General features: G+C 41.0%; 1 protein-coding gene across 1 annotated transcript in view; it reads left to right on the top strand.

Moving 5' to 3' along the window:
* The window catches only part of tcf25 (TCF25 ribosome quality control complex subunit), a 112,549-nt gene extending 107,147 nt beyond the window's left edge, over nt 1-5,402 (top strand). Inside the window, exon 18 of the mRNA XM_079874225.1 lies at nt 4,999-5,402. Coding sequence (XP_079730351.1) covers nt 4,999-5,157 — 159 coding nt within the window. The 3' untranslated portion in view covers nt 5,158-5,402. The remainder of the gene's footprint in view (nt 1-4,998) is intronic.
* The last annotated feature ends 15,903 nt before the right edge of the window (nt 5,403-21,305 follow it).

The following is a 21,305-nucleotide window of genomic DNA, read 5'->3' as shown; positions in this document are numbered from 1 at the left end:
AATCATATCATTAACAATAAGTGCTTTTGAAGTAAGGGATCTAATATTCAGCAACCCAAGCTTTATCATTTGCTCATTTGTATTATATCTGTTTTTTATTTGTTGAACATCAATGAAATTTTTACCCTTAGATGGGTTTGGAAGTTTTTTGTATGTCCTAATTCGGGGAACAGCCACAGTCTCTATATGATGATATCTAGGTGAAAGACTCTCTATGTGATGGGATTTATCTGACCTTGGTGACGTGAGACAGCTAGCAGACGATCGGTTTAGCTAGTCTGTTTGTTTCCTGACCTGAGCCCCAATTCATGCTTGAGCTCTAAGACAATGTGCCATATTACTAGAGAGAAGAGCAGCACCATCCCGGGAGGGATAAATACCATCTCTTTTCAACAGCTCAGGTCTGCCCCAAAATTTTTTCCAATTGTCTATGAATTCTATATTATTTTGCGGACACCACTTAGACAACCAGCCATTGAGTGAGGACAATCTACTAAGTATCTCATCACTCCTGCCAACAGGAAGGGGGCCAGAGCAAATTACAGTGCCTGACATCGTACTTGCGAGTTCACACACCTCTTTAACATTAATTTTAGTGATCTCCGACTGGCGGAGTCGAACATCATTAGCGCCGACGTGAATAATAATCTTAGAAATTTTACGATTAGCATTAGCCAGCACCTTTAAATTTGCTTTGATGTCAGGCGCTCTGGCTTCCGGCAAACATGTGACTATGGTGGCTGGTGTCTCTATTTTCACGTTCCGTGTAATAGAATCGCCAATAACATTCAACAGGATTCTAAGTGGGTGTTTCACTGAGTGGGGAGAATCTGTTTGAAGTTGTAATCGGAACGGTAGAGCAGTGTTTTGTCCCGCGACTACAGCGCCTCACCACCACCCAATTGCCCTGCTGCACGGGCTTCTACTTCAGCCAGAACCGAACAATGTACAGAGTTCACTAAGCTAGTCGCATCCAAAGCAGTATCTAAAGCCCTTGCACTCTTACAATTAACCTCGATTAAAGCTTGGATGCGTGTCTCTAGTTCTGAAATCTTCCCCGTCAGCTTGACTATCTCCCTGCATTTATCACATGTAAATCCTGTGCTGGCAGAGAAGGCTATGCTATACATGTTACATGAGGTGCAGGTGACAATAAGAGGAGAAGATGACATGACTTACCGTGTTTGTTGACTGATCCTACTCACCTAAGTTGTTTGATGGACTCGTAAAATGCACGAGCGCTCGCGAGAAAAATAAATAAATAAATAAATAAAGAGCGCACGGGTGGCACGCTAACAGGCTAGCGAATTACTAGCGTGTTGTGCTAGCAATAGTGATTTAGATGGAAGCTAGCGATGTCAGGTTAATGTGTGATGTTGAGTTAGTTATATTTAGCAGTATAAACAACAAGGAATGATAGTAAATAATGATTCAAAACAGAAAGATATACGAAGCTTACAGACAAACCAACGGAACAGCAGCAGAAGCAATGAGGCAGACAGGAGCAATCGATCAAAGTGTAGTAATCGATCAAAGTGATATCAGAAGTGCCTGCTCGCACTTTCTGGTGTCATGCGTTGCTAAGAGACCAATGCCAACCAACAACACAAATTGAACGGAGCAGCGCTCAGATTGTGCTGAAAGTATGCATTGAGAACTCCAGCTTAGACACTCATGAGTCGCATGCGAGTGATGCAACTCTTTCACAAATCAAAACAGTACATTCCCATCACAGACAACAAAATTACTAGTTAGCTAGGCTAGAATTTTTACTACTTATTTGACGCGATTGTTTCATATGAGCGGTCCAGCGGATCAATATGAATACAATGATGTAACGAATAATAAGGCCTTAATCGGTGACTGAGGAGCATCACTCAGATCACCTTCAAAAATGCTGAAAATGGGGATTTCTTCACCCAAAATTAGATAAATTTGTTCTGGTACCATTTATATGTGCTGCTAATCTAAGATTTCTTTGTCAGAGAAGGCTTACGTTCAATTTAGAACTGATATTAGGATTTCTTCGCTAATATCAGGTTAGTTTCCTAGCGTACGATTTTAACATGCATTATAGCATTGAGAAACTTTCTGCCATTCGTAGGAAGGTGTATTCAAGCTATAGTTTTGCTGATTTTATCAGAAACTTGTACGTGCATATATACAATGTTAACAAAAACTTTATTACAACACATGATTGATTACTGTCTGCTTGCAAACAATGTTTAAAACGATCCCCGCGTCTCCACCAATTATGTAGCAAATTAGCTCAAAATAAATATTAATAATCAATCATAACTTGTAATAAGTAATTATGAATATTTGAATCAGTTAATAGTTGAACCTAATTGAAGACGTAGACTTGACTGCAGCCATCAAATATTAGTATTCTATGTTATTACGTGCAGAAGTTTTAGGTCCAATAAATAAAACCTGTTGTTGTTGTTTTTTTTTCAGAATTTAGTAGTTGGAATTTACCATTCATCCAATTTTTTATATCAACTATGTAATTGTGATTTTTTTTTTTTTTTTTTTTTTTATCGTATCATGTATGCTTGTTAGGATGCATAAATCTCAATTTTAACAATGAAAAGATATACAGGCAATGGTGCATGTGCAACAACAATAAGGTGCATAGTTCTAATCTACTGTCTTAATATATTATAAATATCATAAAATGGTTGGTTTCTATTAATATCAGTGGCTAAATGCTTAATATGTAGCTCTGTTTGACACATTTTGTATCGGGGTCCCTGCTCCATGTCTCTATCGCCTAAGGGGTCTTTGCCCTGAAAATCATGGGCTCCTGATGATTTAAGAAGTTTAGACAATTCTTCTTCTCCTACAGTATAGCAAAGAATTAATGGAATTGTTCCTCGGGGGTCTGTAGTGCGCTGTCTGATGCGATATGGTAGCAGGCAGTTGCATGGTTATAATTTCCTCTCTGATTTTATCAATCTTGTAAGTAAAGAAATGTATAAAGACATTACTCAATTCAACTCAACTTTTATTTATAAAGCACTTTCAAAACCATTAGAATGAACCAAAGTCCTGTCCATGAATGGTAAATAACTCTAAAATGCATAGAAACATAAAATAACATCAAAACATGACACCAAGAAAATCATACAACCAATCACTCACAATTCTCTGACCTAATTAAAGGACAAGTTCGGTATTTTACACTTAAAGCCCTGTTTACAGATCGTTTCTGATGAAATAGAATGGTTAAGATTAAAATTTGGACACATGCTGCTGTCCCAAGAATTTTAGGTTTATTTCGCTTTCCCCCCATCTACAGAATGGCTGCATAGGTGCACTCGAACATATCCTTCCTAAAACGCATTAAACTTTCGTTTACAAAGAGATGAAACTCACCGAGTGGTCAGGGGTGTTCATTGATATGCTCATACAAAAATCGTTGCAAAATATGCTTTCCAACAGGTTTTATCGTAGTTTTTGTCCAACTCCATTGACTTGTATTGAAAGAGCTGTGTGAGGTACGGTATTACTCCGCCGCTTCTTCTTCTGCTTCTTCTGTGTATTCAATGAAATGCCAGTGGTTTGCTTGCAATTGGCAAAGGTGCATTATCGCCACCAACTGGGCTGGAGTGTCTATTATTCAAGCTCTCAACGGAAGAATCTACGGGTGTGAGACGTTTGGAAAAATAGATCCACAGTTTTACAACGAATGGTAAAACACCTGTTGGAAAGCATATTTTGCAGCGATTTTTGTATGAGCATATCAGTGAACACCCCTGACCACTCGGTGAGTTTCATCTCTTTGTAAACGAAAGTTTAATGCGTTTTAGGAAGGATATGTTCGAGTGCACCTATGCAGCCATTCTGTAGGTGGGGGGGAAAGCGAAATAAACCTAAAATTCTCGGGACAGCAGCATGTGTCAATTTTAATCTTAACCGTTCTATTTCATCAGAAACGATCTGTAAACAGGGCTTTAAGTGTAAAATACCGAACTTGTCCTTTAAATGCCAAAAGCTTGATAAAATAAGTCCAATGCTATCCATGCAAAAATATCCATGCTTGACGAGGATTTTAAAGATAATAGCAACACATTCCAAAGTGCAGGAGCCGCAACAGAAAAGGCTCGATCTCCACTACACCTCAAGCGAGACCGTGGGACGGTTAGGAGCATGTTCTGAGAGGAGTGTAGATGACGTTGAGACTGGTAAGGGATTAACATTTCCTTTATATACTCAGGAGCTCGATCATGCAGACAAACTAACATTACAGCTATGCTGTTGGGAAATGTCTGCATCTGTTGATGCTTTTTTTGTTACTTCAGCCACTGTATCAAATACCTGTAGTTATGTTTTCTTTCAAAAGAGTAAAAAAGTAAGCAGCTCTAGCAGTTTTTAAAGCCTTTCAGTAGATAGAAATACTATCCTTTCAACTGCACTACATTTTCAGGGCTGCTCTCTTGAGGGAACACGTGTGCTAGTTCTATAGTGCCGGACTGTTCTCTTTAATCTTCTTTAAGCGCAACTTAGCGCAAAGGAGCAACTATGTCTAAAGTGCTACAAAAGTGATCAGCTGTCCTTTCGGTCTCCCTATAGCACTGTCTTAGGTGTCTTACATTTCAGACGTTGCAGTTGTAAACCGCAACCACCTGAAAACCGTCATAAGGACTGTTCCACAAGTGCATGTGCAATAATTGTGCATGGATCTTTGAACAAGCATGAAAAACATTGTTTAAACCCTTTCCAATAAAGATCTGTAAAGATTATTTGGATTTGTGTGAGTTGTGTGTGTGTTCTTCTATCCTAAGATATCCTATCAAGGGCTACAACAAACAGCCCATTATTTTTAACACTAAAATACCTTCAGTTATTGTCAAGTCATGTAGTCTTTGAACTCCTTTTGCCTCTGGCTATGCAAGCTGTTTTTTATGCCATACTGCCATGATCAGCTTCATGAATTATGTGAAAATGAAAAGCATGGTTTGCATCTGCTAATGATTTTTTTTTTTCCATGTTCAGAGGCCTGAAGATAGACAGGAAGTTGCCCGTGCCGGCCATGAATTGAACCAGGAAGTGAATAGACTAATGGTGGCCATGAGGGACATGTTGGCTAACATCCAGTTTCGTGAACCTCAGTGGGAGGACAACCAGGACAGAGATGAGGAGGAATGGGACTGACGGATCAACAAGGGCACGATTTTCAAATTTAAAAAAAAAAGTGACTAAAGTTATGTTCTGCTTGCCCTATATATTAAAAGATCCAGTTAATTCATACTACTTGACTAGTATTTAATTGTGGTCCACATCTCCTCTTTTATTATATGAAGAGACAAATATGTTCATTAAGCCATGACCTGAGAGGCTTCTTTTTTTTAAGGAATATTATAACTATTAAAGGTGAACTAAGTAACTTTTTTTACCTTAACTGAACAGCTTCGGAGTCATTGGAATGGTTATATTACTTATTTCGGGTTGAATGGTGGTCGTTTCGCACCCCCCTGGTGCCCGTGAGCGGAAAATACGCACTTGCAACTTTGAGCCGGCGGGTCGCCGCGTCAGGAAGTCTCGCGTGATATCAGTTCTCGCGATGTAAACAATTGCTTTACGGCCAAAAGAAATCTGCTAAAATGCTGTCATTATTGCGCTCCCTCGCGCTGTTCGAACCCGAATGAAGAAGACGTTTTAAAGAATGTCCCATCTGCTTTGATGTCGTTGATCTACTAGCCTCTGGTGTCTGAGAATCGCCAACGAGTTTTTACAACAGTGTTGTCAAATATCTATTCCGAAGCTGTGGGGGGAGCTCTAGAGAGAAACCTGCGAGCAAAAAGCGAGAATACAGCGAAGAAATCCCGAAACTACTGAATGCTGCTTTAAGGTATTTTCAGGCTTGGAAGCATCATTTCTGAGAACCCACCATAAAGTGGAACTACCTTGCTTAGAACACCATGACAATCACCAGGAAACATTAGTAAAACAATGTTGCTGAATTAAATTATGAACAAATTGTTTTAGTAATTGCAGTAATACTGTTTTAGCAATGGAAAAATTAAATGTTTATTTTTTGAGTTCCATGTTTGGGTATGGGCTTGGGTATATCCTGTGTGAGGATGAGGTACATGTTGTAATTTTGAAGGTTGATCGTCTTGAGAAATTAATGCATTTCTATAGACAAACATGACCGCTTCAACTAAAGCAGGTCAGATTTTCAGATGATCTCAAACAGACATCCTCATGCATAATACTCAACAATGATACCTGATCTACAAAGCCAAGGGTATGAGATATATATATATATATACTCACCTAAAGGATTATTAGGAACACCTGTTCAATTTCTCATTAATGCAATTATCTAATCAACCAATCACATGGCAGTTGCTTCAATGCATTTAGGGGTGTGGTCCTGGTCAAGACAATCTCCTGAACTCCAAACTGAATGTCAGAATGGGAAAGAAAGGTGATTTAAGCAATTTTCAGCGTGGCATGGTTGTTGGTGCCAGACGGGCCGGTCTGAGTATTTCACAATCTGCTCAGTTACTGGGATTTTCACGCACAACCATTTCTAGGGTTTACAAAGAATGGTGTGAAAAGGGAAAAACATCCAGTATGCGGCAGTCCTGTGGGCGAAAATGCCTTGTTGATGCTAGAGGTCAGAGGAGAATGGGCCGACTGATTCAAGCGGATAGAAGAGCAACTTTGACTGAAATAACCACTCGTTACAACCGAGGTATGCAGCAAAGCATTTGTGAAGCCACAACACGCACAACCTTGAGGCGGATGGGCTACAACAGCAGAAGACCCCACCGGTTACACACATCTCCACTACAAATAGGAAAAAGAGGCTACAATTTGCACAAACTCACCAAAATTGGACAGTTGATGAGTCTTGATTTCTGTTGAGACATTCACATGGTAGAGTCAGAATTTGGCGTAAACAGAATGAGAACATGGATCCATCATGCCTTGTTACCACTGTGCAGGCTGCTGGTGGTGGTGTAATGGTGTGGGGGATGTTTTCTTGGCACACTTTAGGCCCCTTAGTGCCAATTGGGCATCGTTTAAATGCCACGGCCTACCTGAGCATTGTTTCTGACCATGTCCATCCCTTTATGACCACCATGTACCCATCCTCTGATGGCTACTTCCAGCAGGATAATGCACCATGTCACAAAGCTCGAATCATTTCAAATTGGTTTCTTGAACATGACAATGAGTTCACTGTACTAAAATGGCCCCCACAGTCACCAGATCTTAACCCAATAGAGCATCTTTGGGATGTGGTGGAACGGGAGCTTCGTGCCCTGGATGTGCATCCCACAAATCTCCATCAACTGCAAGATGCTATCCTATCAATATGGGCCAACATTTCTAAAGAATGCTTTCAGCACCTTGTTGAATCAATGCCAGGTAGAATTAAGGCAGTTCTGAAGGTGAAAGGGGGTCAAACACAGTATTAGTATGGTGTTCCTAATAATCCTTTAGGTGAGTGTATATATATATATATATATATATATATATATATATATATATATTCTCTAATTCTGTATTTTGAAATAAATGTGCACCAATTAAATAGTTTTTTTAATCTTGTAAAATATTTAGAAACTCTTTTACTCCAGATTTTCAGTGTTTGTTTGGCCAGTGTTTCATCCCATGCAAAAAAGAAAGAAAAAAACTTGTTAACCTGTCAAAGCTTTTATCAAGAATATTGATACATTCTGAATAACCTTTCAATATTCTTTTCTTTTATGTCATTTTGTCTATGTGATACTCTTTTTGAATCAAACAACTCAACATTTAAAATTGATTGAAATTGTGCTCAAGAAAAGCATTGTTTGAGGTTTAGTTATTTTTGTTATTGAACTAAAAAATAAACTAAAATACTAAAATAACTCAAAACTAGTATATAACTAGTATGTTTAAACAACATCATTTACATGCAAGTTTTCTAAGCTTTTAGATTTTTTTAAAATGTAAAAATCGCAGATTCCAACCAAGATGGCTAACTTTCTGTTGGGAGGAGTCAGATAAAACCAAGTAAACTTTTGGTTTTCAAGTCATCTTGTAAAGATCGTATTTACAAGTTGAACGCACATGAACGCCACCACAATGTCGTAAATACGAGTAGGAAGCTCAGGATTTTCTTTAAGCCCCAATCTTTACGAGTTGGGGGCTTGTCAGTGAGAAAAATGGCGGAATACCACAATACTTGTCAGGCTTTTCTATTTACAGCGAAGTAAGCTAATTGCTTGCACAGAATATGATGGCATTATAATATAACAATGTAATATGTAACGATAAAGTTTGCAGTGGCTTCATAAATTAATTAAAAACATAAAAAAACACCTGATGCACATTTCCTTGTTCTTCATTTTCTAGTACTAGAGTTTAAGAACCTTGCTGTATTTTTGTGTAATTAATTAAGAGAAAGTGCACTGCCATCTTACTCAGACGAAAGTGACTTGAACACACCTGCCGTTGTAAACACGACTTCCCACCTCGTAAGTACGAACTTCCAAGGAGCACTTGAACGCACCATTTGTCCTTTACAATGTCATCAGTGACCATTTGAGAAACTTTCCCACAAACAAATACCCCACAGCCTGCATTTGGGGGGCGCTATAGAGCCCCTCGACCACACCCAAGACTAAGCACCACATAAGTTTTTGCAGGTCTGATATGAGCATGGCAAAGGCCTCAAAAATGGATGAATTCATAAAAATAATAAAAGCGAACATGTCAAAAACAATAGGGTTTTAGCACCTTCGGTGAAAAATAATTGAATGTGTATCTTTATGTCGTAGTCATAATGAATTGTATTGGAATCAACTACATTCTACAATTATCATTATGTATATCAAATTATAACTATAACTCATGGGCTAACTATAGAATTCATTGTAGAAAATATATTGCATGAAATTAGTTCTGTATTTTCCCCACAATAGGGGTACTGCATCTTGGGTGCACCCATGGTGTGTTGTACTATCCATCACCCTGTGGTGTCAGGAATCTTCTAGAGACCATGGAGATGGTCTCCTGAGTTTCAAATTTCCACCCACGGTATATGTCATCTCTGACATAGCTGGACGTGTTGCCAGACATGTCAATAATAGGACTCATCAAAAGTTATTCCATCCACATGATGGCAGGGTATGTGCTCCATAAAAAAATTGCTTTTCTGGAAAAAAAAAAAAACATACAGAAAGCAGCAGGAATGTGTGAATGAGTGAATACCCTTCAAAGCTACATGGGCCAGATATGCATAAAGACAAAACAACTGACAGATTCGCCTGAACTTGTGAACGGTACTCCCTCTATGACTGTTTTCAAATAAAAAATAAAAAAAGGCCTAAGGAGAGACCTAAGGAGCATAAAACTTGCCAGATCTTGCTTCTATTGTCAACTTCAGCAGAGCAAAATAACAACCATCAGGTACTTCCTCGACCAAATGAAGGACATTCACTACATGTTAGCCTTGCGGCTGTATTTCCATCTGCACAACCAGCGGATCAACAGTACCTTCTTGCAGGACATTCAAAGAATGTCCAACAAAGATGTGCACCTAGGGCGACATGGACACCTATTAATAGGTGTAGATGAGGAAACATAGTTCATGGAGTAATACAAATGTTATTAAAATACTTTATCTCAATACAGTGTCATATCATTGCAGTTATTTGTATCATTTGCAACATCTGCAAACACAAATCAAAGCCATCTCAAGGTCACATGTGCAAGATTTTCAGGTATACTTGACTAAATGTATAACAATTGAGGGGTTTCCCATATATTATATGTCCACACATTCGCGTGTGTGTGTGTGTTTGGTATCAGTAACACGGTAACACCAGAACTGGGGAAATCTGAGGTTATTCGTTTCTCATCTTTTCCAGTGTAGTATGAAAACAGTAATTGGTTTAAAGTTGTATTAATAATTTATAGAAGATGTGAAAGATGTGTAATGTGTGAGCTCTGTTTTAATCTAAAATCTGTAAATAGAAGCTTTCCAAAAACATGGGTCACTGGACGGCTGGACTGTTTGTATCGAGATGGTGTGAACTGTGGGGTATTTGTTTGCACTGTAAGGTTTATTTCTCACTTCACTATTATAAAGTTTTCAATGTCAATGTTATTTTGGGCTGTAAAAAAAATGTTGGTTTGTCGTTAAAGGCAACAGAAATGGAAGCCAAAAACTTGAAAATGACATCTGAAGTTCTTCAAACATGTCAGCTAGTACACCTATGTGTTTAACATGCCACAAGCATGTTGAAAGATGTGATAACGTACTCGGTTACTAACGTAACCTCGGTTCTCTCTAGAAGAGGGAACGAGTACTGCGTAATATCTTACGCTATGGGGAAATCTCTTTTCCGCGAGATATTGAAGCCAAAAATTATCCTTAATTTTGAAATAATGTAAAACGCGTTGCGGCAGCATGCAGACATAGGCAAGACGGCTCGCGTGCCTATTGGCTGCCCTGCGGCAACTGCAGCAGCCTATCGAGAAAGGCCCCCGTCCCGCCGAAACTCACGTGGCGTGGGCCTATAAATATAGCCTGACAGGCTGATTCCACTGGTTTTTCATCGCCGAAGCGAACCAGAGCGTGTTGCAGACATGGCAAAGATACGCAGTACTCGTTCCCTCTTCTAGAGAGAACCGAGGTTACGTTAGTAACCGAGTACGTTCTCTTACGAGAGGTTCTCTCGTACTGCGTAATATCTTACGCTATGGGGAACACAGTGTAAAACGCCGTGCATGCTGAGATCCAATACCAAAGTCCCAAGGGCAAGTGCTTGGGGCTCATATAGTACATGATCATCAGGGACTCACAGAGAGTCCAGGAAGAGGGGCTAGAATAGCATCATTCCCGTAATAAACAGCATCCTATAAGGAGCAATTATATTGATAGTGTTCCACACAGCCAGGGCGATCAAACTCATTCATTCATATTCTGATGAATATTATGGGTCTTACACACTGCCCATAGAGCTGCGTGATCGATCAGCGAGCGTTTGCTCAAGCAGTTTCAGTATTCTGGGCCGAAAGCATCGGGGCAGACAATACCGATTTATTAGACCGAAAGCAGCTTAGCCTGCAAAGCGGGAACCTCTAGGTTATAAAACCATATAAATGTAGACGGGGAGGCCCAGCCTGCCGCCATACAGATATCTTGCAAGGCAATCCCACTAGACCAAGCCCACGACGAGGCCATGCCTCTTGTGGAGTGCGCTCTGACACCTAACGGGCACTGCAAGCCCTTAGAGGCGTAAGCCAGCGCTATAGCATCAACTATCCATCTGGATAGGCTCTGTTTTGACACGGCTAGTCCCTTAGAACGTCCGTTGAACGAGACAAAGAGCTGCTCCGTCTGTCTGAAGACAGACGAGCGAGACACATAAGCCCTTAATGCCCTGACTGGGCAAAGGAAGCTGGCGTCCTTCTCCTCGTTAGGGCAGACAGGGAAATCACCTGAGCCCTGAACGGTGTGTTGAGGGATTTAGGAACGTACCCGTGCCTCGGTTTGAGTATGACTTTCGAGTCATTTGGCCCAAACTCCATACATGTCGCGCTCACTGAGAGCGCTTGTAAGTCCCCTATACGCTTTACTGAAGTGAGAGCCAGAAGAAACACTGTCTTGAAAGACAAGTGTTTGATATCTATTGATTAGATCGGCACATTCACTACATTTAGTGCGCAATCGACATGAGTCGATTTTATGTGCGCGAGCCCTGTGGGGCAGGCTGTGCCTGTGTGTAGGAATGAGCACTGGGCAGTGGGCATTTTTACTACACTCATAACACCATCGGCCGTGGCCGGACATTTAACGCACAATCGACATGAGCTTTTCAAAGGTTAGCAACACAACCATAACACAAACAACAGTTCACTGAACCACTTTTGATACATATGTCTTAGGGGTGGGGGAAAAAATCGATACTGCATAGTATCGCGATATTTTCTGTGGCAATACTGTATCGATACACGGGCGCCAAGTATCGATCTTTTATTATTTAAATTACACATGAGAATTTAAAGGTGCCCTAGAATGTGAAATTGAATTTATCTTGGCATAGTTAAATAACAAGAGTTCAGTACATGGACATGACATACAGTGAGTCTCAAACACCATAGTTTTCCCTTTCTTATTTAAATCTCGTTTTTGAAAAACACCCCTGAAAAACAGGCGAATCTCCACATAACACCAACTGTGACGCAACAGTTGGGATCATTAATATGTACGCCTCTAAAAATGTGCATATGCCAGCCCATGCCCAGTGCCAGGCGGAACTGCGCAGCCGAATCATCAGAAGTTCTGCAGGTGAAGAAACAAGCAGGAGGAGGATCATAGGGAAAATGGCAGATCTATCTATAATCTGATACCGCTACAGTTTAATTCGAAGTTGTTAGTTGCTCTGCCCATTTCACCACGGACTGTTTTTCTAACCTGGAACAATATCAAGCAGCCAGGCATCTCTTGGCGTCTCAAACGGTCGAAGGGGGCAATTTCAACTAACGTTATATTCCCGCAAGCGGTAAGTAGTTATTTTATTAACAATAATTTACACGGTGTTATCTAGATCCAGCGCGATATTGTTTTTTCCTCGAGAGACATCGTGGCTTGCAAACGAGCGAACGAAGCATGGCAGTTGCTCAGTGTTTGGATGTACAAATGAACACAAAAGTATTTTTTTAGTTCCTTCATCCGAGCCTCTGGAGAACCAGTGGGTTATGTGAATTTCTGATGTGTAATTGTTCAAGTTCAGACAGATAATCTTTCTCTCAAAGTCGTTCAACACTGTTTATGCATCAGTAGATCGCGTTGCAGTGATAAGATCTTCATTCACGCGATCAACAGGCTGTCATCTGCTCAATGCTGGAATAGATCTAAATACTTAAAAAACTTCTCATGATTCGTTAATCCCGATAGCTGTAATAGTAAAAACGTATAAAAGCTGTAATAGTAAAAGTTTTCCAGATAGCTCTACATGTAATGCCAGATATTTCATATGCAAGCATGTCAGCCAATCACAGCAGTGGGCAACAACACTGAAGTCTCACAGCAGACACGCCCCTTCAAACAGAGTGTTCAATCCAGGGAATGAAATCAGGCTAGGAAATATGCCTTTTATTTCTAAATTATAACAAATTTTTATCTAAAAAACATACTAACATTATAAGGGCACCCCAGGAAACATTATAAAATAATAAAATAATCTATTCTACGGCACCTTTAACTTTGGTAGTAGAATGCTAAAAATCAATTGCTCATTCAGTCCACTAGATGGTGCTGTTTGTTTTCTGGTGAGGTCAGCGGGGTGACTGTCGGGTTGACTGTCAGCGTGCAGGAGGACGTAGATAAAATAAACATGGCAGCATCAGAGAAAGAAATCCCACACATAGACTAATTCGTGGCGGTGCGCCACAGAATCAACACCGGCCACATATTGCGTTTCGTTATAAAAAAAAAATTTACGCAATTTAAAACACGCAGCATATTCATTCAGCGGCATTTTCTTTCCCTGCTCTCCCTCCGTCTCTCTGTCACTCACGCGTCTCTCTCACAAGCAATTTTTTGTCTCGTCAAAGCCTTATTTGATCGGTGAGTGATGTACATGACTGCTGCGCTTGCGATAATGCGCATATTACTGAAAGAACGAGCAGAGAGAGAGAGCCCCGGTCGCGCGCGCGCACCCTCGCCGTCTTCAAACTGTCTTGCTCTCTCTCACTCTCGCTTCCTCGCGCTTATGAATCAAAGTCAATTGAGAATTGACACGATGGTAAAAGATCGGAAGACCGAAGTTTCACGTGCAGCATTCGGGTATTTTTTCCCTGAATTACTGCTGGGTGTTGTGCAAAAAAAAGAAGAAAAACTTTTACGTTGCCTTAACTTCTCTGAAAAGCGTTCCGTACATTCAGCTGACATGAAAAACACTTTCAATAAACAAAACAAAATCCAATGATGAAATGTTTTCTGTGTTGACAAATCTTGTGCGATGTCCTGACTGCCGGGATAATCACACGCGTTGTAGGCTACAAGTCCGCTAATGACACGTCTGATTCGCGAACTACTCCTTTGAACCGATTCAACCAAAACAATCTTTTAGTTTAGACTGTTTGCGGTAAATGCAGTTGGGTTGTCGAGGTCAAAACTCTAAATAAGATGTGAATCAAATAAACTTACTATAAATAATGTTATGTCATTGTTTTACTCTTACACTGAATGTTTGGATTTTGTGAAGGTGTGAATCATTTTTGATTAATATTTAATATAATAAAGTTCTTCTGTGTAACAGATTATTAATGCAGATTATTAACGGAGATTATTAAAATTGATGTGACATGAACAAACAGATGTTGACAGTTTTCCTTTGCGGACATAATTTGAATTTGGAAAAAGGTAATAAATTGCAATATATTGCAGAATATCGCAATATGTTTAAAATCGCAATAATATCGTATCGTGACCCAAGTATCGGGATAATATCGTATCGTGGTGCCTCTGGTGATTCCCACCCTATATGTCTAGTTTACAGCACCCTCACACTTTTTCACAGGATTTTGGTTGACACAGTTGTAAAGGATTGTTGTAATTGTTATGAAAACCTTTAAATAAACTGGCACAGAAACATGTTTGTATGAGACATGTAGTAATTAACATATGTAAATCAGGATTAACATATGTAGCACATTGATAAATAGTAAAGATCACACAGAATGTTTTTACATAAGCATTCCAATTATGTACCAAAACAAAAAAACAAAATGTTACCTACAGTTCTGCATTTTTGATCAAGAACAAGTACAATAATATTTATTTGGAATAAAAAGGTGTTTCACATTAACTTGGTACTTGCAACATACTGTACTTGACGTGACATCTTAACATACCAAGATTACTTGTTTTAATAGCTTCATAATACTGTTTTTTTGTTGCTATGAAAAATTGGGTAGATTTTGCAAAATAGCGGGCGTATGATGTTTATGTTTATTATGTTATTATGAACTAAATGCCTTTCTCCACTGATGTTCTGAGTTGTTCAAAGCATTACCTCAGTAAATTGGCCGAGTTAATCTGTGAGCTGGCATGAGTGGACCTGGGGCTAATTAGCTTATTCATGGTTCGGTGTTCTGAAATATTCGGTGTCTGAGATTTTCGGTGACAATGGGCGGAGCTTACATGAATATTCACATGAGTTTCCTGTTTTGTGTTAAAGTGCCACTGAAATTATTAACGCACACTCCTTGGCTTACATAAAAGTAATTAGCCTACTTTAAACAAAGTTAAGCTTATATTCTGTTATTTATACGCAACAGTTTAGCCTATGTTGATACTTTGTTATATTGTGTCGTGTACAGCTATGTTTGATATGATTACAGCAAATGATTTGCCAGAGGTGTCGTTAAACGAGCCAATAGCGTTTAAAGGTGCAGTCTGGAAGAATGATAGCTAGTGGTCGAAAAAAATACTGCAGTCCAAATTCAAAATATCAAAGATCGTTGTTTCCCCCGCCCTCTCCTCCTCAGACTCAACACTCTGGGTTGCCAGTTTGAGGATAGGCAACAGAAATGAGCGCAACTGACAATGAAAGCAAAGGAGACTTAGTTGATGAATTGATTTTTCTGCGTTTTAATATGCTTTCATTCATAGAGATTTTTAGATGGATACGAGGTTTTTTAGGTTGGGTAGAATCTGTAATCTCTGACTCAGTTTGTTTGCTGGCTGCAATATGCTGTGTTTCCTGCCAACTGGCATCCCGGGGTGTCGAAATGCTATTGGGTGTGGCAGTGGGCAAGATCACACAGACCAAAACAAAAACAGACATTCCAACATGGAATGCACATTTCAAAGTGAAATAACTGGCTGTAGAAGTGTTTTTCAGAGAAACGAGTATGTGAACTTAGCATGTTTCCTACATATATGCAAACATATTATGGTGTTTTTATGCTTTAGTAGAGTGAAAAAGTTACATACAGCACCTTTAATAGTTGTATGTTTCTGTCTTATTTTCAGAGTCTTTAAAGTGTATTGTTTTATAAGTTTGCCAAAATATGTGGTGGCATAATAATATTAATTATAAACTCCAGTGTTAAAGGCCGCAGTAAACTTTCTCACTGCATAAGATAAGGTGAGAAAGGAAGAAAAAAAGTTTCCAGGGTGTCACAGAAATGGCACATATGACAGAAACACAGGGCCTATACAACCAGTTGTGGGGTATTTGTTTACAAGCATTGTAGATGTTACAAATGTTCGTGCATATGTTTCATATACCCTCCAATTTCTTAGTTTGCAGAAGCACTTCTAATCTGGGTAGACTTTAATTTCATGTGTTATAAATATTTGCTAAATTGCACACCTTGATTCTTTTTCAAAGAAGATGACTTGGGTCAATCCCTGTACAACAACCAGACACTTTTATTTTTCACTTTGCTTTTAACATGACAGTGTATTTACAATTTTAATAATACAGGTTTGTTGAAAAATGTCATATATATATTATATATATTTCACAAGAGCTGGCAACATCACACACTTTGCTCAGATTTTTCTCCTCAGCTAGAGACTCTGGATCGCTCACATTTGTCTCCAATAAAGTTTCTGACAAGATCTCAGTAATATCACACAATGTGCTCAGATTTTTCATCCTAAACTAAAGACCCTGGTGGTCTCATATTTGTCTCCTCCTAAGTTTCAGACAAGATCTCAACCACATCACACACTGTGCTCAAATTTTTCTTAACAACTTTACAAATTGTGCACAAAGTCACTTTAACTGCACCAAAGTAAAAAACAATCCATAAATTCAGAGTTTAAGCCTATATTGAGAGTAAAGTTATGCAGAAATAAGGTCAATGTTAGTCTTAATTGCTGACACACATAAGAGTATAGAGCTGTACAGTTTAAATAGTAATGTACCCGATGCCTTTATCAAAATCAAAACTAACTTACAGAAGTCTTACTAGGGGAACAGTAACCCTGCAGATTAATTTGCTGAAAGGCACATTAAATGTCTTATGACTCAATCCTTGACCAATTTCATGATTAATATAGATATATTGTGATGAAGTAGATATCCCCGCTGGGTACAGCACACACACATACTCACTTACCGCACCGCAAACACATACTCACCACACTGATTTTCCCCTCCTCTCTGTTGCTGCTGTGGTTGGTGCGGGTGCACACGCAGCCCGATAGCCCATGGACAGTTTCACACACTACAATCCCCTGCTGCAGTCATATTTCGGTCATACATAGTACACCACACACATTTTGTCTTGTTTATGTGTCGTGTATTCTGTGATTTGTTTGTCGTGTTTCGCAAGTGTTTTGGTGTAGCCGTACTGGCTGGTGGCGCCAGCGAAACCAATCGGGTAAGCGGCGCATGCTTATGACGTCACTGTTGGTGCCGCGTCGGCGCATGGGACACCACAGAGTCAATGGAGGATGAAGAGGGGGCGGAGGTGTTTCCTAGAGCTTCATCCGAGTACCATACACTGCAGATTAAAGCCAACGCGACGGGTTCAACATCCACTGAGGGGTTGATGAGCCTGATGCGTCACTTCCTCGATGCACAAGAGAAATGGGAGGAGCGACATATGCTTGAACTCCGGGGGCTACGAGACGTAATTCTGCAGTCTGCTAGACCGAGAGCTTGATATCGAGTGATGTCGAGTGATATCGAGAGCTTGCGGATGGATCTTCCGACTCTGGCTGCTTCTAGAACTGCACCAGCTCGTCGCACAGACACCTCAGTAAGTCAAGCTCCATGCCAGCCGAGGCTAATCAGTGAACCGCCGAGGATACCTGCCTACCAACAGGGGGAGGAAACATTTCAGAGCATCTACCTCTAAATCTTTTTTTTTAACGCGTAACTTTTCAGCTCCACCTTTTCTTTTTTTGCCCTTTTCATCCATGGACAATTAATTATATAAATGATTATAAAATAATGATCTGCTCAGAAAAATTCGATGTAATGGATCAATGTCTCTCTCTCTCAGTTTAAGCCTGGAACACACCAAGTCGACGGTCGGCTATCCGGCAGTTTTTGTGCGTCTGCCGACTAAGTTTTCTCAGTGTGTTCCGCACCGTCGGCTGAAATTGGTCCTCGGTGGCTTTTTTTGAATGTTGAATCGGCGTCGCGCCTTCAGTGAAAGAAGGAACTCTGATTGGCTGTTCAGCTTAGTGAACGAGTCAGATAGAAGACTGTTTTAATGTCATGTCATCTTACCTGAGTGTTCCTTGGCGAATATTTCAATATTAACATGAGCGGAGTGGAATAAAGAAATTGTTTAGCAGGATTGATATTGAAAACGGTAAGCACGCACTGCTTTGTTTACGGTTTGTGTGTCTGCAGCCTGCAGCATCCGTTTCTCTTTTTGAATGATGAATATAGATGAATATATCTGTAGAAATAGACAGTTGTCTCATTTACACGCAGGCGCAGAATGCGCATTCTAGCTGACAGTCGGCTGTAGTTCTCTCAGTGTGTTCAAGTGCAGCTTTTTAGGCGACGCGAGGCGACAACACAGTCGGCTTTCATCAGCGCTAGTTCATCGGCGTCGGCTTGGTGTGTGTAGACCAAACTAATTAACAGGGAGGGAGGGCAATACACTCACAAAACACTTGTCGGCCGCGCCCGCGCGATCGACTCACTCATCCATTTGCGTAGAAAAGAAATGAAATGATTTCCATCATTTTTTTTATATATTTGTGTACTGGGTGGGCCGGCCCACATTGGCCAGTGGCCCACCGCGAAAAGTCCCAGTGCTCCAGATGGCCAGTTCGCCTCTGACGGGAACACGAACCGACAACAGGACTGGCAGCAGCGAAGTTGGTTCTTCAGTATGTCAATGCTCACAGCGGGGGTCCACACTCTCAACCACTCAAAGGTACTGTGCAGCTGAAAGCATTAACAGTGTACAAAGACCAAAATCTACAGTGAGACAAGAACTGGTGTGTTTCTACTGTCAACAGCAGGGGCACAAAGCATCAGTGTGTCCTATGCGAAAGGCAAAGTTGACAGGATTTTGTTTTGTCCCTAGGGAAGAGGACAAAGATAATGACTAGAGGGGAGAGTCAAGTTTTGTTTGATGCAACTGTTGATGGACATTTTCTGAAAGCACTGTTGTACACTGGTAGTTCCCTGTCTCTCCTAAAGCCAGGCTTTGTTTCAAATGTTGACTATGCAACCACCACAACTGTCCAGTGTGTGCATGGGGATTTAAGGCAGTACTCCCGCGCAGAGGTAGTTGTGTGTGCCCAAGAACAGTCATTTCTGATGAATGTTGTTATAGTTGATGATTTGCCTGCTGATATGATTTTAGGCAGAGACTTACCCATACTCTATGAACTGCTACAAGCCACCATGAACCCTGAGTCTGTTATTACCTCTGCCACTGTACATAAATCCTGTCCTGCTGTTACCCGGGCTCAAGCTAGAGCAGATCTGCAGCCACTGCCAGACTTGCACAGTAGTCTTCTGCAGGGCGGGACCAAGGGCCCAAGAAAACCATGACGATAACGTCGATTTGAGAAGTATCTGGGTACTCCAGTCCCTGAGACCTCAGTGGACGGCCTCGAAGCTGATGGCTGGAGGATCCCAGAGAACATTGGGAGATATAAGTCAATGAAGTCATTGTTTAAAAAAACTGCTGGTGGAAAAGTGTCAGATCTGTGCGATGAACAGTATGTGATTGTGAATGATTTGTTGTACTTGCAAGCCAATGATGTTATTCGTTTAATTGTCCCTAAATGTTGTAGACCCCTTGTCTTGCACCTCGCACACATCGTTCCATGGGCTAGTCATTTAGGATAGCAGAAAACATACACTGGCCTTCACTTTACACTGACATACAGACATGTCAGAAAACCAGTGCTGTGTCCCAGCGGGACATTACCACCCCAAAGACCATCCAAGCCCTTGTGCAGCTGTTCTCCAGGGTGGGAATCCCTGAGGAGATCCTAACAGATCCAGGTTCAAACTTCACGTCGCGGCTAATGGGGCAGCTTCACAGCCAGTTGTGTATCACAGCCATCAGAACCAGCGCATACCATCTGTAGACGGGCGGCTTGGTAGAGAGATTCAACCAGACACTGAAGAATATGCAGCAGAAGTTTGTGTCAGACACGGGACAGGACTGGAACAAATGGCTCCCATTCCTGCTGTTTGCTTACCGAGAAGTACCTCAAGCTTCAACCGGTTTCACCCCTTTCAAGCTCCTATATGGCTGGCAAGTTCAAGGACCCCTGGACCTGATACGGAAGAGCTGGGGGCATCCTGCTTGCAGAGAAGAGGAGAAGGGTATCGTTCAGTATGTGCTGGAGATGAGGGACCAGCTTGAACGTTATCAAGACCAGGCAAGAGAGAACCTGAAAGAAGCACAGATAGCTCAGAAAACGTGCTACGACCAGAATGCAAGAGAAAGACAGCTACATCCGGGGCAGAAGGTACTACCTCTACTGCCAACATCAACCAACAAGCTGCTGGCCAAATGGCAAGGGCCGTACACCGTAGTGAGGAAGATAAGACCGGTGACCTACGAGATCCACCATCCAGATAAGGGTAAAGCCAAGCAGACAAATCACATCAACCTGCTCAAAGAATGGAAAGAGCCACCTGTAAAGCAAGGGACAGCGATGATGGTGAGGGAAGTGACGGAGGTGACTGATGAGGAACCAGAATCCAAAGCAAAGGCCCAGAGATAACCAGCTGAGGTGAACCTGGAGCACCTGAAGGACCCCAACAGGGTTCCTTGCTTTGTTTCCTGCCAGCGGCCGGAGAGAACAGAGCTAATTCGCCACACAATCCACATCACAGAGTTTGATCTGGAGACCGACCATAGAGCACTAACGTGGATCCAGACCATGAAGGACCACAACTCCAGAGTGATGAGGTGGTAAATAAGCCTCCAACCCTATAAGTTTGGTACGGCACAGACCAGGACGACAGAATGTGGTTGCCCATGGACAGTTTCACACACTACAATCCCCTGCTGCAGTAATATCCCGGTCATACATAGTACTTTCTTCTTCTTTCTTCTTTAATCCTCTTGGCCCCCTTATAATAATAATAATAATTCATTACATTTATATAGCGCTTTTCTAGGCAGGCCTACTCAAAGCGCTTTTACATGAAAGGGGGAATCTCCTCAACCACCACCAATGTGCAGCATCCACTTGGATGATGCGACGGCAGCCATATTGCACCAGAACGCCCACCACACACCAGCTTACTGGTGGAGAGGAGACAGTGATGAAGCCAATCAGTATATGAGGATGATTAGGCGGCCATGATAGACAGAGGCCATGGGGCAAATTTGGC

The sequence above is a fragment of the Squalius cephalus genome (genome assembly GCF_949319135.1).
Source record: "Squalius cephalus genome assembly, chromosome: 6".
NCBI lineage: Eukaryota > Metazoa > Chordata > Actinopteri > Cypriniformes > Leuciscidae > Squalius > Squalius cephalus.
The sequence above is the reverse complement of the archived record's forward strand: the minus strand, read 5'-3'. Positions and strand labels throughout refer to the sequence as shown.